The sequence below is a fragment of the Myotis myotis genome, unplaced genomic scaffold (assembly GCF_014108235.1).
Source record: "Myotis myotis isolate mMyoMyo1 unplaced genomic scaffold, mMyoMyo1.p scaffold_m19_p_19, whole genome shotgun sequence".
Lineage (NCBI taxonomy): Eukaryota > Metazoa > Chordata > Mammalia > Chiroptera > Vespertilionidae > Myotis > Myotis myotis.
In genome coordinates, this window is record NW_023416323.1 from 38,802,728 (window position 1) to 38,818,587 (window position 15,860).

Here is a 15,860-nt window from a genome sequence, read left to right on the forward strand (position 1 = left end):
CAAACCACACACGTTGGCCTGTTCGCAAGAGATACTTGGATACACAAGGTGGAGGAAACAAAGTCTTTGTACCTGAAAGGCCGCAGTCCACAGTGCAGCAAGAAGTGTGATCCAGGGACTGTGACAGGCCACAGACTTTTAAAAAAATAGTCTTTATTTTTAAAGCAGTTTTGGGTTCATTGTGAAACAGCAGAAAGTGCAGAGGTTTTCCATATACCTCCTGCCCCACACATGCTAACTTCCTCACTACCAACATCCCCAGCCAGAGTGGCGCATTTGTGACAGTTGATGAGCCTACACTGACACATCGTTGTCACTCAAAATCCGAAGGCTCCGTCCGGTTTCACTCTTGGTGGTGTACATCCCAGGAGTTTGGACAAATGCGTAATGACACGTATCCACCATTATAGTATCTTAAAGAATAGTTCTGCTCTAAAAGTCCTTTGTTTTCCGCCTGTTCATCCCCCTGCCCACAAGCTGTTGGCAACCAGTGGCACTTTTATCTTTCTCCATAGTTCTGCCGTTTCTGGAATGCCATGTAATTGGAGTCACACCGTGTGTACCTTGTTCAGATTGGAGTCTTCCACTTAGTAATATGCACTCAGAGTTCCTCCTTGTCTTGTCATGGCTCGATAGTCTGTTTCTGGATGTGCCACAGTTTATCCATTCACCTAATGATGGGCATCTTGGTTGCTTCCAAGTCTTAAAATCTATAATAATAAAAGCGTAATATGATCATTAGACCAGATAGCCGAATGACCTTCCACACGTCCTTCCGGATGTCCTTCCAGATGAAGCCACGGCTGCGAGGGCTGAGCCCCTTGCACAAATTTTGTGCATCGGGCCTCCAGTTATCAATAAAGCTGCTATAAACAGGTTTTTGTATGGGTAAAAGTTTTCAACTCATTTGGGTAATAAACCAAGAAGCATGATAGATTGCCAGATCATATAGACTTTGTTGTTCAGATATTCAATACACATAATTACTTATTTCTTTGTTTCTTTTTTTTTTAAATTAAATCTTTATTGTTCAGATTATTACATTTGTTCCTCTTTTTTTTCCCCCATAACTCCCCTCCTCCCAGTTCCCGCCCCACCTTCCCCCCTCACTCCCCACCCACTGTCCTCATCCATAGGTGCACGATTTTTGTCCAGTCTCTTCCCGCATCTCCCACACCCCTTTCCCCCCCAAGAATAGTCAGTCCATTCCCTTACTATGTCCCTGATTCTATTATGATCACCAGATTATTTATTCACTTGATTCTTAGATTCACTTGTTGATAGATGCATGTTTGTTGTTCATAATTTGTATCTTTACCTTTTTCTTCTTCTTCCTCTTCTTAAAGGATACCTTTCAGCATTTCATATAATACTGGTTTGGTGGTGATGAACTCCTTTAGCTTTTCCTTATCTGTGAAGCTCTTTATCTGACCTTCCGTTCTGAATGATAGCTTTGCTGGATAAAGTAATCTTGGTTGTAGGTTCTTGGTATTCATCACTTTGAATATTTCTTGCCACTCCCTTCTGGCCTGCAAAGTTTCTGTTGAGAAATCAGCTGACAGTCGTATGGGTATTCCCTTGTAGGTAACTGGGTTTCTTTCTCTTGCTGCTCTTAAGAGTCTCTCTTTGTCTTTTGCTCTTGGCATTTTAATTATGAGAGAGGAAGGGAAAGAGATAGAAAGTTAGAAACATCGACGAGAGAGAAACATCGATCAGCTGCCTCCTGCACATCTCCCACTGGGGATGTGCCCGCAACCCAGGTACATGCCCTTGACCGGAATTGAACCCGGGACCCTTCAGTCCGCAGACCGACGCCCTATCCACTGAGCCAAACCGGTTTCGGCTTCTTTGTTTCTTTTTATCAGTCGAGAGAGGTGTTAGAATCTCCCACTGTGAGTGGGTTTATCACATAAGCCTTTATTTATTTCTTTACCTATGCTCATGCTTTCTTTATGTAGAGATGAGTTTCTGAACTATATCATTTTTCTTCTCTCTAAAGAACTTTTAACATTTCTTGTAAGACAGGTCTATCAACAAATTCTCTCAATTTTTGTTTTTCTAAGAAAGTCTTTATTTTTCCTTCATTTTTGAAGGATAAAATTTTAGGGTACAGAATTCTAGATTGGTAAGTTTTTCTCTTTCAACTCAAGTATTTCACTCCATTCTGCTTGCATGATTCTAAGAAGTCAGATGTAATTTTTATCTTGATTCCTCTGGTTTCTTTCAGAATTTAAAAAAATCTTTATCTCTGCTGTTCTGCAATTTAAATATGATAAGCCTACATTAGTTTTTGTGCTTTTTTTTTTTTTTTTTTTTTTTGGGCATTTACCCTTCTTGTTGTTTTCAATTACCTGGATCTGTGGTTTTGTATCTGACATTAATTTGAGGAAATTCTCTGTCATTATTGCTTCAAATATTCTGTTGCTTTCTTCTACTTCTGGTATTCTCATTATGCATATGTACAATTTTTGTATTTATCCCACAGTTCTTAGATATTCTGTTCTGTGTTTTTTTCCCCAGTCTTTTTTTTTATCCTTTCAGCATCAGAGGTTTCTACTGAGATATCTTCAAGCTCAGAGATTCTTTCCACAACCAGTGTCTAGTTTACTAATAAGCCCATCAAAGGCATCCTTAATTTCTGTCACAGTGTTCTTGATCTCCAGCATCTTTATTTTTTCTTAGAATTTCTATCTCTCTGCTAACATTGCCCATCTGTTCTTGCATGCTGTCTACTTTATCCGTTAGACTTCTCATCATGTAATCATAGTTGTTTTAAATTCCTGGTCTGAGAATTCCAGCATCCCTGTCGTATCTGAATGTGGTTCTGAATCTTGCCCTGTCTCTTCAGACTCTGTTTTTCGCCTCTTAGTATGTCTTCAAGCTTTTTCTTGGTATCCAGACGTGATGTCCCGTGTGAAAGGAACTGTTGTAAGCATGCCTTCAGTTATGTGGTGACAGGGCACGGTGGGTGGTAGGCATTGTTAGCCTTATGATTGGGTCTCAGACTTCTGGTGAGCCTGGGCCTCTTGCCTGAACTTCAGAAGCGCTCTCTGGCACCCCCACACCCCCCTTCGGTGGGGCAGGGTGGCTGACGGGGGGGCTGGAGTTGCCTGTGCCCCTCCTCTGTGTGGAAGGCTGGAGCCAGCTAGGAGTGGCCCTTTCTCTTCCCCCAGGCCACTGGGGTTCGATACAACCCCCGCAGGCCAGGCGAGGTGCTGTTAAAATAGTTTCTCCCCAGAGTGTATCCTGCTGAGAAGGACAGAATGCGCTGGGCCTTTTTAAAGGATTCCTTTTCCTCTCCACCTGCCTGGAGCTCAGGGCGGGGGGGGGGGGGGGGGGGGGGGGATTTTTCTCTGCTCTTCACTGTGAGAAGCTGGCTGAACTCCTGGGGCGGGGAAACTCACAGAAGTGTGGGGACCCCCTAGGACTGCATCCCCTGGAGCCGTGGTCGGCAAACTGCGGCTCGGCAGCCACATGTGGCTCTTTGGCCCCTTGAGTGTGGCTCTTCCTAAGCCTTAGGAGTACCCTAATTAAGTTAACAACAATGGACCTACCTATAGAGTTTAAGTTTAAAAAATGTGGCTCTCAAAAGAAATTTCAATCGCTGTGCTGTTGATATTTGGCTCTGTGGACTAATGAGTTTGCCGACCACTGGGCTGGAGTATTTTACTCTCAGAGCTGTCCACATGGAGCCTCCAGCAATTCCTCAGTTACAGTGTATGCTCTCCCACCGGGCACTGGTCCCCGTGCAGCTAGCTTGGGAGTCTCGGTCCGCACCTGTCTGTCTCTCCAACTGGGGAGACAGCGGTTTGCCCTGTGGCCTCCTCGCACCGATCTAAACCGGTTTGCTGGTTTTCCAGTTTGCTCCCCAGTCACTGGCTGTTAGGGTGGGGCGGTGGGGCCTGACTTCCCAGCTCCTTACCTGTCAGACCAGAAACTGGAAGCCCACAAACCGGTTTGTTTGTTTTAAGTCAGCCCCTGACAAGATAAATGCCCCAAATAAGAGAAAGCATTTGGAAACTGAAAGAGCAATTTTATTTTTTCCGTGACGTCCAGGTACCTGAGTTTGTACTTTACAAAACGATTGGCCCCCGGAAATTGGAATTTGGAAACAAAGCAAAACAACAAACTCTTGGTCCTTCACCGCCGATGGACCGAGAAGCGTGGGACTCGGAGGCAGTCAAGAAATGAGCATTTGGGGGAGGAACAGTACCATTTTTTTTTCTTTATTTTATTTTATTTTTTTCTTGGCTAAAGTTTTACATATGCCTCCTGTTTCCCCAATTGACCACCCCGGGCAAGCCCCCACCACCCCAGTGTCTATGTCCACTGGTTATGCTAATATGCATGCATACAAGTCCTTTGGTTGCTCTCTAACCCCTCCTCCCCTACCATTTGTCTCTAGATCGATCTATTCTTGTTCATCAAATTATGTTGCTCATTATATCCCACATATGAGTGAGATCATGTGATATTTATCTTTCTTCAACTGGCTTTTTTCCGCTTAGCATAATGCTGTCCAGTTCCATCCATGCTGTTGCCAATGGTAAAAGTTTCTTCTTTTTTACAGCGGCATAGTATTGTAATTTTCTTTATGAGACCGGCAGGTGAGTTCCCCCAAGAGAGAAGGTCAAACTGCCTGGAGTGCATGGGGAAGGATGACTTGGGGTGTTCAGAGCGGACGTGGTGGGCAGGCAGAGCAGCAGGTGGGATTGCAGAGACCTCTCCGCCCCATCTCCCTGGCCCCTGCTGTCAGAACCATCTTCCTAAAATAGAGATCTGATCAAATCACAGCCTGTTTAAACCCTTTAGCGACACCCTTCTGCCTGACACTTCCCAGCTTCTCGGCGCCATTCCCGGGGCCACTCACCATCGGCGCCATTCCCGGGGCCACTCACCACCTGATCGGAGGACCCCTCCAGCTCCATTCCTACTGCCCCAGCCCCCGTGGGCCCTTCTCTCTCGGCAGCTGGTTTAACAGAGACCCCAGCACACGCTGCCGCCTCCACACCCACCTGCGTCTCCTGCCTCCCCTGTTTGGAAGGCCTTCCCTCCTCTCAGCCTCTCCTGGCAAAACCCCCCACTTCCTTTAGCAGCGCCTTCCTTGTGGCTTTCCTGCACTTGATATCAAAGGCACAGGTGGCAGGCCCAGACGCTCAGCCAGTGTTGCATGAACGTGGAGCCAGAGAGGGAACCTACACTCGGTCACAACAACCCTGACAACCTACGGCCCTGCGTCTTCACTGGGCATCTCACACCTGGAAGGAGAGGGTGTGTTTCCGGCCTGGAGGTAGAGTCGGTACCAAGTGACACTGAAACCCACATCTGGGCATCTCAGGATTGGGGGAGAGGCTAGGGGTCAGGGGAAGTGGCTCTCCAGGTTAGAGGCAGATTCCTGGGGTCCCCATCCTGCTCAGAGAGAGTCCCTCAAAAGCAGGGCTTGGCGAATTTCTTCTTTAAAGGGCCATGAAGTGAGTATTTTCGGCTTTGTGGGCCAGACAATGTCACCGTGACTCAGAAGCCGCCATAGACAAGTGGGTGTGGCCGTGTCCCAGTGACATTCTTATAAAAGTGTTATGAAAACATTTACGAACACAGGCCGCAGGCTGGATTTAGCCCACGGGCTGTCATTTGCCAAACGCTGCTCACAGGAGAGAGAATGTCTCCCTTCTGCCCCTTCTCTAAATAGCCTTTCAGAGGCCTGGCTAAGTTTACCTTTAGAGTTTCTAAATCCCTGGGTTTTTCCCTCTAAAATAGCATAAACAGTGAGCGATCACAGCCTGGGGGATGGGGAACAGCAAAGTTACTAATATCTTTGAGTTAATAGAATGGTAGAAAGTATAGCGATGCATACGTTAGGCCAATAGTTATTAAAGCCACACTTGCCTCTAAAATGCCCAAACCGAGTAGCCATGTAAACGAAAACCTAAAACAGCAGGGTTACTAAAACCCTGACCCAGTCGGCACAGGGAAGGCGAAGCAGGCTTGCTAATGCGTAAAGACTTCGTCAGCTCCCTCTGCCCAAGGGCTCCCGGAGCTCACCCGGCCACCGTGTTTCTCCAAAGCCACAAATCGGGGCATCTTTTGTCAGCCTCACCTAGCAGTGAGGCTGGGGCCGGGGGAAGTGTGAGGCGGGACTCTGACCGTGTCCTTGTCACCTCCTAGTGCTGTGCTGAGTGTCTTCAGATCAGCACCGTCTCTGACTCTGGGGGCGACCAGAACTGGACCCGAGCCACCCAGCAGCTTGCCCCAGACGCAGACAAAGTTGACGTGTGCTTTGTAGCCGTCAGCGGAGTGCTGCCCTTTAAATCTCAAACTCTCCTCTTTCCCCTTCCTTATGTCTTACATGTCTAGCCAGCACCCCCACACCCCACACACCCCCGGAAAAGTTGGTGTTCTTCCTGGTATCTCGCATCCTCCATTTCTATAACCTCCAAACCGCTTAGAAGTTATATTCTGACTCAGCAGCAGTTGGTTGAACGCCTACTGTATGTTTATGATAGGAGATCAATACGAATGGGGAAGAATATGACTGGATCATCACCCAGATGCATGAGCTAGGTTTGCTTTCCTGTAATTATTTAGATTTTATCAAAAGGGTTTAAGTTACCAGTTTTAAACTGCTTTACTCACCATTTACCTTTGGGCACTTCGCTTTTTATTGTGAAGGTGCATTTTGAGTAAATGTATCATAGTGTTGAAGAGGACTAGTTTTAGTTTATTCTAGTGTCATGCTCTTTTATACTTGAGTTATTGACTATGGGTTTGGCCACTGACCTAATTTACTTGTCATTTTATGACACGTATTTTCAGTGGAGACGCTTAGGCTGAGCTATATTTATGTACACCACAGTACATTAACCATAAAACTATCTAACTACAGTAAAGCCACAATAATCTGGAACCCTCAGGGAGGGAGTGGGTTATTCAGGATAGCCAAGTTTCAAGAATAACACTGACTATTTGTGAGGGAAACCTATTTAAACTGTATCATAGCTCTCCCTTCTATCTTGAAAATAGTAGGCCATCTCGTTGAACTTTGATAGCAACGCACAGTCACCAGTAAGAACTGACTTTGTAACTCAGCTCTCGTGACGGACGTAGGTGTTTTGTTTTAGTTACTCATTTTCATTGGCATTTCTTAAAACAGTTCTGTTTCTTCAATTGCTGTCATTTATATTCTCACTGGCTCCAGCTGTAGTCCTCCCCTTGCCCTTCAAATCGCTGCTTTTATGCTTCTGTGGACTTGGAGATCAGGGTGGGGCAAAAGTAGGCCTCCAATTGTTCACATGGAAAATAATATAATAATCTCTCTACATAAGAGCCTAAGTGACCGTTACGACTGGTCATCAGGTCGACCGGTTGTTATGATGTGCCCTGACCACCAGGAGGCAGATGCTCAATGCAGGAGCTGCCCCCTGGTGGCCAGTGCGCTCCCACAGCGGGAGCACCGCTCAGCCAGAGCCAGGCTCATGCCTGGCGAGTGCAGCTGTGGCAGTGGGAGCCTCTCCCGCTGCTACCATGATAGCACTACTGAGCCGCAGCGGAGGCAGGCTCAGTGGGTGGGGGTGAGCGGGAGCAACTCGGGCTCCTCCTTGGCCACCTACCACTTTGTGCATGTCAGGCTGCTGGCTCGGCCCAGCTGAGGGGTCCTGGATTGCAAGAGGGCACAGGCCAGGCGGGGGGACCCCACTGGTGCACAAATCCGTGCACCGGGCCTCTAGTTAATAAATAAGAATGCAAGAATAAACTCAGTGTTTCGCATACTCACAACGGTAAACCTATTGTTTTGGAATAAATTATGATTCATTTCTGAATACAAACAATATCTGTACCACATGTATCCAAAGCATAGATTTCCTTTACTTTTATTTTTAGATTTTAGAATATAACTGTCCTTTGGGCTGGAAAAAAATAGTCTTTGGCAAAAATAATTTGCAAACTGGATTTAATATTTCTTATACCTACTTTATGGCTTTTTGTATTAATATTTTTATTGATAAAGTTATATAGGGTGTCCCAAAATTCACGCAAGATTTGCAAATCTTGCGTGAATTTTGGGACACCCTATATTAAGCCAATGATTTTGAAAGTCTATTAAGATATTACATTCCATATAGAGCAAGATTTAAATCTTAAATAAACTTATAGATGAATATTTTGATTTGTGTGTGTGTATTTGCTTCTTGAGAAGTCAACCCAACCCCAAATTCTAAAATGTTCTCATTATTCAGTTTGATTTTTAAATGTCAGAAGTTTAGGCTGATTTACTTATATTAACAGACTAGCACTGTCAAGTTAATTCTCTAATTAGAAGTCATTTCTCAAAAGATGTTACTAAAACCTTAGAAATACTAAAGATTTAAGTCCTGAACATTGGTATGGAGATCCATTTTCCCTATTATTTCTGCCCTCTCTCCCAGAGTGATTAGTTTCACTTCCTGTGTCTTATTCCATGAGCCATACTGCTTTTGCCGAGATTCCTAAGGCAGTGAAACCTGTTTAGGGGATCATCTTGGTTAGGAAGACAGCTGCCCAGAAGGCATTCCGTTTCTGAGCGTGGCTTTCAGATTATGGCCAATGGAGGCTCGTTGCTGTAGAACACCTGTCAGAGACGCTTTTATTTTTCTACAAGGAGATGGTCTCTTTCATCAGATTTCATTGCACTTCAGGAAAAGATTCATTTTAAAATGTGGGTAAAGTGGCATCTGCTCTTAGGATTCATCCTCACCCTCCTTTTCAAGGGGGAAGCCCGTTTAGAGCTTATTTATGACATGGTTCTGTGGTCCAGAGAGAACCTGCAGCGAAGTGCTTCCAAAGGAAGGACTTTCCCAGATGTTTGGTTTGTCACTTTCTGTTGGGAAATAAATCTAAAGATTTAATTGTGAACTTTTTACGTGAATATAATCAACGGTAGGAATTCTTGCGGCAGACTTAAAAGTGTTTAAGCTAACATTGCGCACGCACGTAATGAATGAAACCTGCGAAACTTTCCTGTTGAAATCTGTGGCATTTATCTGTGAACAATGGAGGGGATTATTGATGCTGACTGGTGTTTAGAGAAACGGCTTTCAACTCGGCGTTCATTAGAAGCACCGTAAAGTACGCACAACGCAGGTACTTTCTCACATCTGCAAACTACACCGAGGAGAACTGTTAGAGGACAAACTTCATTTCGCAGACGGTAACTTCACGGTGTAACAGCGCGCCGACCGGAATATCAGTTAATTTTCAAAACATTTTATTCCACACCAATTAGCTCGGGTCCTGGAGGGCAAAATGACAAGAGGTTACTCGTTCGCTATGTATTTAGTTAATTGAAAATCGCTCAGATTGCTTTTACAGTTGTTATTAAAAAGTAGAATCAGTGTTGCCAGTGCTCAACCATAATTGGAACCCCGGGGAATTAAATATTTAGCATTAGTAATGTAACAGCACTTAGGACACAAATTTCTATTTTCGTAATGAAAGCTATACACTGTGAGTGCAGGCGGCTGAAACGACAGCTGTGACAAGTGAAACGGCCTGGGATATTTCAATAAGACACCTCATTGGACAGCGAGTCTCACCACATTACTCGTTTGTAAGAGATCTGCAAGTTTAATTCCCAGCAGAAACCCGTTACCCAAGTATTTAGATTTCTAATTGCATGCAGGATGAACAGTTGGGCAAATGTCTTGCCTTAAGTGGCTGAAATGTATAGTGCTTTCCAAATAATCCTCTCTAAGTTCATGCCTTTGTCAATTTAAAAATAGCGGGACTGTCAGGGAAGAAAGTTCTTGTTTGTTTTAAGTTTAATTACAGCTTAGGCATAAATGCGTTCAGTGTTACAGTGAGGAGTGTTGGCTATGGGGCCCTAATGAGCTGCAGGGGTAGACGGCTGGAGACCCTAAGGGATTCCCTCCGTAAATTAACTGGATAAAAGTACTTGGTTAGGATATACTGGTAGTTGATGGCTGAGCTGTTCTTAAAACCCAGTTATAGAGCTGTCTCTCACTCCTGTTTTCATTCTAAACAGCCCTGCCGAGGCTCTAACAGCCGCCTGTTACAACTGTTCAGCTTGTCAAAATGTATTATATTACTCCACTAATAAACAGTAAGAAAGGGTATTTGACTTCATTTCTCGTGTTCAGAGGGGATCAGGTTGATCAACACAACTGGCTTAGGTTGGCCTTATTTTAATTTGTTTATGTCATCTAAGTAATATTGCAGGGCCATGATTTGAATTTTTAAAACGTTCTTTCTCTTGGGGATGTAAAACTTACGAAAGAGTATGAACAATGGGAACAGTTAATGGAGGCTATGTATTGTCATCTTTGTCCTGGGAAGATGGATGACTTTGACATTCTTAGCCCGCACTCAAAGTATTTGGAAAACCATAGCTAAACAGACATTCTTCAAAGCATAACTTAGACTAATTCCTTTACCAATCGTTCTCTCTTCCCTTGGAAGAAAACACTTGCAGAACAAATTGACTTCATAATTCTCTTTTGCTCACCATTGTTTCTGTGTCAGTTTTGTGGGAATTTATTCTAACTGATCAAGATTTCCTTTCTGTTTTGTCATTTTTAGAACAATACACGCTTAAATGAATAGAGAAAAGAAAACTGTAGATGTTTATTTGATAAACTCTCCCTTTTATCCTGCTTCTCCATCCCACTTTCCTTTGCTAACAGTTTGATGAGACCAAACATTCGTAACATTTTTGTGCGTATTATACAGCTACATATGTGCATACATTAATTCATATAGCATATTGAAAGATCATGCTTTGGATCATTCCCTAGAAGCGTGTGACTTGCTTTCCCCCCTACCTAATTTATCATAGACATCTTCCTATATTGGTGCCCAGATCTTTCTCATTCTTTTTTTAAAAAAATATATTTTATTGATTTTTTACAGAGAGGAAGGGAGACGGATAGAAAGTTAGAAACATCGATGAGAGAGAAACATCGATCAGCTGCCTCCTGCACACTCCCCACTGGGGATGTGCCCCCAACCAAGGTACATGCCCTTGACTGGAATCGAACCTGGGACCCTAGAGTCCGCAGGCCGATGCTCTATCCACTGAGCCAAACCGGTTAGGGCCTCCCTCATTCTTTTTAATAGCTAACTGTCATTCCAAATTTTGGAGATAAAAATTAATTTATCTGTTGCCTACTGATGTCATTTAAAGTCATCTCTAATTTTTTGCTGTGGTGAATAAATGTTACGATGAACTTCTGAGTGTGCCTATGTGTGTGTGTTTTCAGCATGTATGTGTGCATTTTTGTGCACATGTCATAATCATATATGGAACTAACATGTATAGAGTGACTCCTTTGTGCCAGGCAATATCCAAAGCAGAGCACTCTACATATATGTGTGGTGTGAAGAAAAGGTCAACCCTTTTATTTTCCAGTAGTGCCCACAGATTCATTTTGCAGATTGTCCATTTTTTGTCTCCATGGTTTGAAACATAATCTTTGTCACATGCGATACCCCCCCCATACATGCCATGTCTTTAGAATATTCCATTTGTCTAATCCTGCAGTGTCACACTTGTTTGCCTTATAGCATAAATGCAAGTTTAAATCTTTAAAATTAAAAAGAACCTACAAAATACTCTTAATCTCAAATTATAAAATGTGACAAATTTATATTAACAAACAGCAATAGTTTAGAAACATAGAAAGTTGCAGTAAGCAAGGATGACCACGTCCTAATTCCTGTGAATAATCTCCATTCCACGGAGAAGGAAATTCGGGGTGCAGGTGGAATTAACGTCACCAGTCAGTTGATCTTAAAATAGAGAGATGAACCCGGATGACCCAGGTAGGCCCAGTGCAATCACAGATGTATAAGAGGGGGCAGGAGAGCCAGAGCGAGGCCACACGAGAGCCCGCTGAGCCTTGTTCTTGCTGGCCTTGCAGCCAGGGAACGGAGGCCTGCGCCGAGGATGGCGGCCACCACTGGTCACCGGACAAGGCGAGAGACAGATTCTCCCCCGCGGCCCGGGAGGGTCAGAGCTCTGCGGACACCTGACTTTTGCCCAGTGAGACCCAAGTTGGACTTCTGACCGAGAGAATGGAAGGCAATCACTTTTTGTTGTTGAAATTGTCCCGTTTGTGGCAATTGATTACAGCAGCAATGGAACACGAATGCAAAGGCGAAAGGTAAAAATTTCCCAGTTTCTGCTGCCCTCTCTAGACCCCTAGCCCAGGTCCAGCCCCGGCAGGTTATAACTCTGCACAGCGGTGGGGTGTTCCCTCGGTCGGGGGAGGGTCATCTGCAGAATTGTGACTGCGGAGATTTTTATAGTATGTTTTGCTATCTGTTAAGTCCTCTTTCTTTCTCTTCTAAAGAAATTTTAAGTTTTCATGCATTTGCTTTTTCAGGTGAACATTTATTGACTCAGTTGCGTTTATTTATTGGTGTTTGTTTGTTTGTTTTATACATAGCTAATGAATGGAGCCACCTTGGGCAATCTATTGAGCTTTCCTTCGTAGTCACTGTTAACTTTTGTAAACATTCCCTGTATGCTTAAAAAGAAAATGTATTTCCTCCTTCGGAAAATTACCTTAAGTTTGGTTATTCAGCCAAGCTTGCTAATTGTGTTTTCCAATACTCACTACCTTATTTTCATATACTTCACCTTTCGTTTCTGAGAACAGAACTGTGGTTTCCGGAAGTCCTCTCAGATTTGCAGTAATTTGTAGATTGTGATGCTTTGTTTTTTTCGTGGGGTAAAGGTTTTGTTTCTCTGTCTCTTCCTGGTGGGTTGTGCCTTCACTTGGTCTCTTCCTCCAGGCCTCAGCCTACCTCGCCCCTCCTGAGAGGCCCTCCTGGTTCTCCAGTTCCTCTGTCCTTCTCACCTCGCCTGCTCTCTCGGCTGCCGGCTCCGTCCCCCACCACTCTTCACCCCAAGCCTGGCACCTGCTGGATAGATACCTGCGGCATGAACCAGGCGAACCAAAGCAGGGCTCAGGGGTCCTAGACCGGAGGGAGTGGGGCGCTTTCCAGGGCACATGCTGCCCGGAGGAAGCCGCTGTCAGAGCACCTGTGTCGCCTTGAAATGGGCCGGATTCCTCCTCTTTATGGAGGACGGAGGTTGGGATCCGTGCACAGAGACCGATCCCGGCTGCTCCTTGGTCCCCCCACATCTGTGCTCCAGCTGTGCTGACGTCAGCCCTGTCCCTTGGGGAGCCCAGCGTGCAGATCAGCGCGCTGGGGTTGAAAGTTGATAATGTTAATCACGGGAGCTCCCTTTGGGGGAACATCCGCGAGGTGCCAGGCACCACGCTTCCTGTGTTAACTTGCACCATCTCACTTCATTCCCAGAAAGACGGGGAGTGTCCCTGTGATGCCCATTTTTACGCGCGAGGAGACGGAGGCTCGGAGAAGACGGGTCCATGGGATTCGGGGTGAGAGAACAAGGACCTGCACCCGGTCTGCCCGACGCCGGAGCTTCTGCGGTGAAGTCATGCTCTTCGGGTTCCGGTGGTGCCTCCTCCCTCTCCACCCAGCCTCGCAGAATCACTGGCTGCAGCCCTGACCTCTCAGAGGAAGACACGATCACAGAGGCCACCTGTCCGGCCCGAGGAGAGAGCGGGAGCCTGGCACGGGCCGACCCCTCGCGTGGAGCCGCCGGACTCGCATCTGCAGCTCACAGGCAGAGAGGACAGGAGAGCTGGCCCGGGGCCGCTTTGGCAAGTGCCCACGGCCCTTCGTCCGAGGATGAAGGAAGCCATCCTCTGGAGTCACTTAAATAAGCACAGCGCCTGGCCCCAGAAAGACACCGCGGGGCCTCCTCGGACATCTATTTCCTCTGACTGACAGTGAGTGTGAAACACCTAACATTTTAGCGGCCAGCTTCCCCCATCCCCTGGCCAGCCGGCTTCGCGTGCAACGCAGCTCTCTGGCAGCCCGAGACTGCAGACTCAGACAGTGTGGAATAAACATCAGGACGCGGTCCCAGGATTTACTGCCCCATACACATTTTGGACTAACATCACAGGACATTTCTCCCCACCCGCCCCCCAAGTTCATCCACCCTGTTCCTGGGGTTTGAAAAGATTTGAGGGCGAGGGAAGTGCCATTGAAGCAAGTAGTAGATTTCACATCCTGGCGCTGTTTGTGTAGCTGCCACATGTGGCCCAGTGTTAAGTAGCTGAGCATTACTGCTCGCAGCCGCCCAAGTCAGCCCTCACCTTCTGGGGAGGTGACTTCAAACAGCCTCTCAAGGGCGCAGAGAGGAGGAGAGGAGAGGGGGTTACCACTCAGGCTGCAGGAATGCACTCTCCCGTCTGTGCTTTCTGCTTGTTGGAGCCATTCCGGAGCCGGAAGTGCAGAGGAATTTGAAGGGTGCCTTCAGATAAGGCGCTGGAAACCCCGATATTTGCATGAGAGCTGGCATTCTAGCAGCGACGTCTTTTAAAGCATAACTAAAGGTAATTTTCAGTTGGGAAGGTTCCCAGATCAGGAGTGCAAGGTATGCTGAATCAGGGAAGAGAAGCTTTGCTGTGAAGAAAAGCTCACCTCTGCATTTCTCAGGACAAAAGCAGCCACTTGGAGCGTCTCCCGCAGCACACCGGTTCTGCTGGGGCAGGCGGAGCCCGCCCGAGGAGGCTGCTCACAACGCATGTGCAACTAGCCAGTGACAAACCCTCCCCGTGCAGAGCTGGGAAGCCTGGATGAGGCTGGAAGAAATAGAAGCTGGCTGGACACGCCGACCTGGGGAGCCCTCACGGTGGCTAGCCTGTTGAATTTTTTCTTTTTTTTCCGTTGCCTGGTAGACTTTCTCAGAGCTTGAAGAGTTCTTGAAGGTCTTCCAGATAGCTTTCTGTATTGAAAATAAAGCAATATACTCATTATTTTGTTCTACTGCATATGTTGAATGAAAACTTAAAGTAATATAATAATTGATTTTTTAAAATTTGCACACTTTTGGCAGAATTTTTAGCACAGTGCAATACGTTACTACCACATGAGCCAACCCTACTCCGACCGATTTAATAGACGTAGTATCATCTGTTAGATTAAATGAACAGTAATAGACTGATTTTTGTTTTAAAATGTAATCAGCCAACAAGTATTCATTGCTGGGCCCAGTGCGTAAGGAACGTTGCTAGGCACTGCGGGGCCCACGTGTGTGGGAGGAAATGACTAACCGAGACCATTGTTGTGCTATCTCTGCACAGGGATACACACTGAGTCCTGATTATTGGGGGGTCGGGGGCCGGGGGGGGGCCCTCTCAGGGCACCTGAGCGTGGAGTGTGCAGAGCCGGGCTAAGTCGGTCTCTCTGTCACTCTGCTTTCTGTCTCGCTCCCCTTCCTAACCCAGGGGGTGGACTGTGGTTGGAGCTGAGCTGCTGGTTTCTCTGCATGAAGCTAATTGGCCCATTTGGGGCTTTGACCCAGATTCCTAACTTCTTAGCACCTTTCTTTAGACAACTGGGCTGGCGCTTTGGATGAGAATGCTAATTGTCAATCATGAGGAAAGGCTTTCTCCAGTCCCCCCTCCCTCCACCCCAGGGGGTTGGGGGGGGGGGCGTTCACTGGCTGCTGCGTCCGCACCACACCCACTCACCAGCCTGTGAGTGCTGGTCCTTGGGGTTGACTCAGAGCTGGGCGCGATGGGCCAGCCTGTCCCCTGTCACATTGCAGAGAACAGCTCCTGGGTAACGAGTCCCTCCCTCCCCCTGGCCCCCGACCCAGCCTCCTCCACGATACTGTGCATTTTTCCTGGCTTACACAGCACCTAGAGATTGCAAAGCCACTGATGCGCCTATGTAGCCACAAACCTATTTGGTAGCAGCCGAAAGGTGACCATCACCATGATGTGACTTTAGAACCCCAGCCCCACACACAGTCATACTCG

The 15,860-nt window shown here is 46.3% G+C and overlaps 1 protein-coding gene across 1 annotated transcript in view; it reads left to right on the top strand.

Moving 5' to 3' along the window:
* Positions 1 to 14,852, top strand: part of LOC118674786 — a 31,997-nt gene extending 17,145 nt beyond the window's left edge. The window contains exons 5-6 of the mRNA XM_036346856.1: positions 12,790 to 12,949; positions 13,326 to 14,852. Coding sequence (XP_036202749.1) covers positions 12,790 to 12,949; positions 13,326 to 13,534 — 369 coding nt within the window. The 3' untranslated portion in view covers positions 13,535 to 14,852. The remainder of the gene's footprint in view (positions 1 to 12,789; positions 12,950 to 13,325) is intronic.
* Positions 14,853 to 15,860: the final 1,008 nt, after the last annotated feature.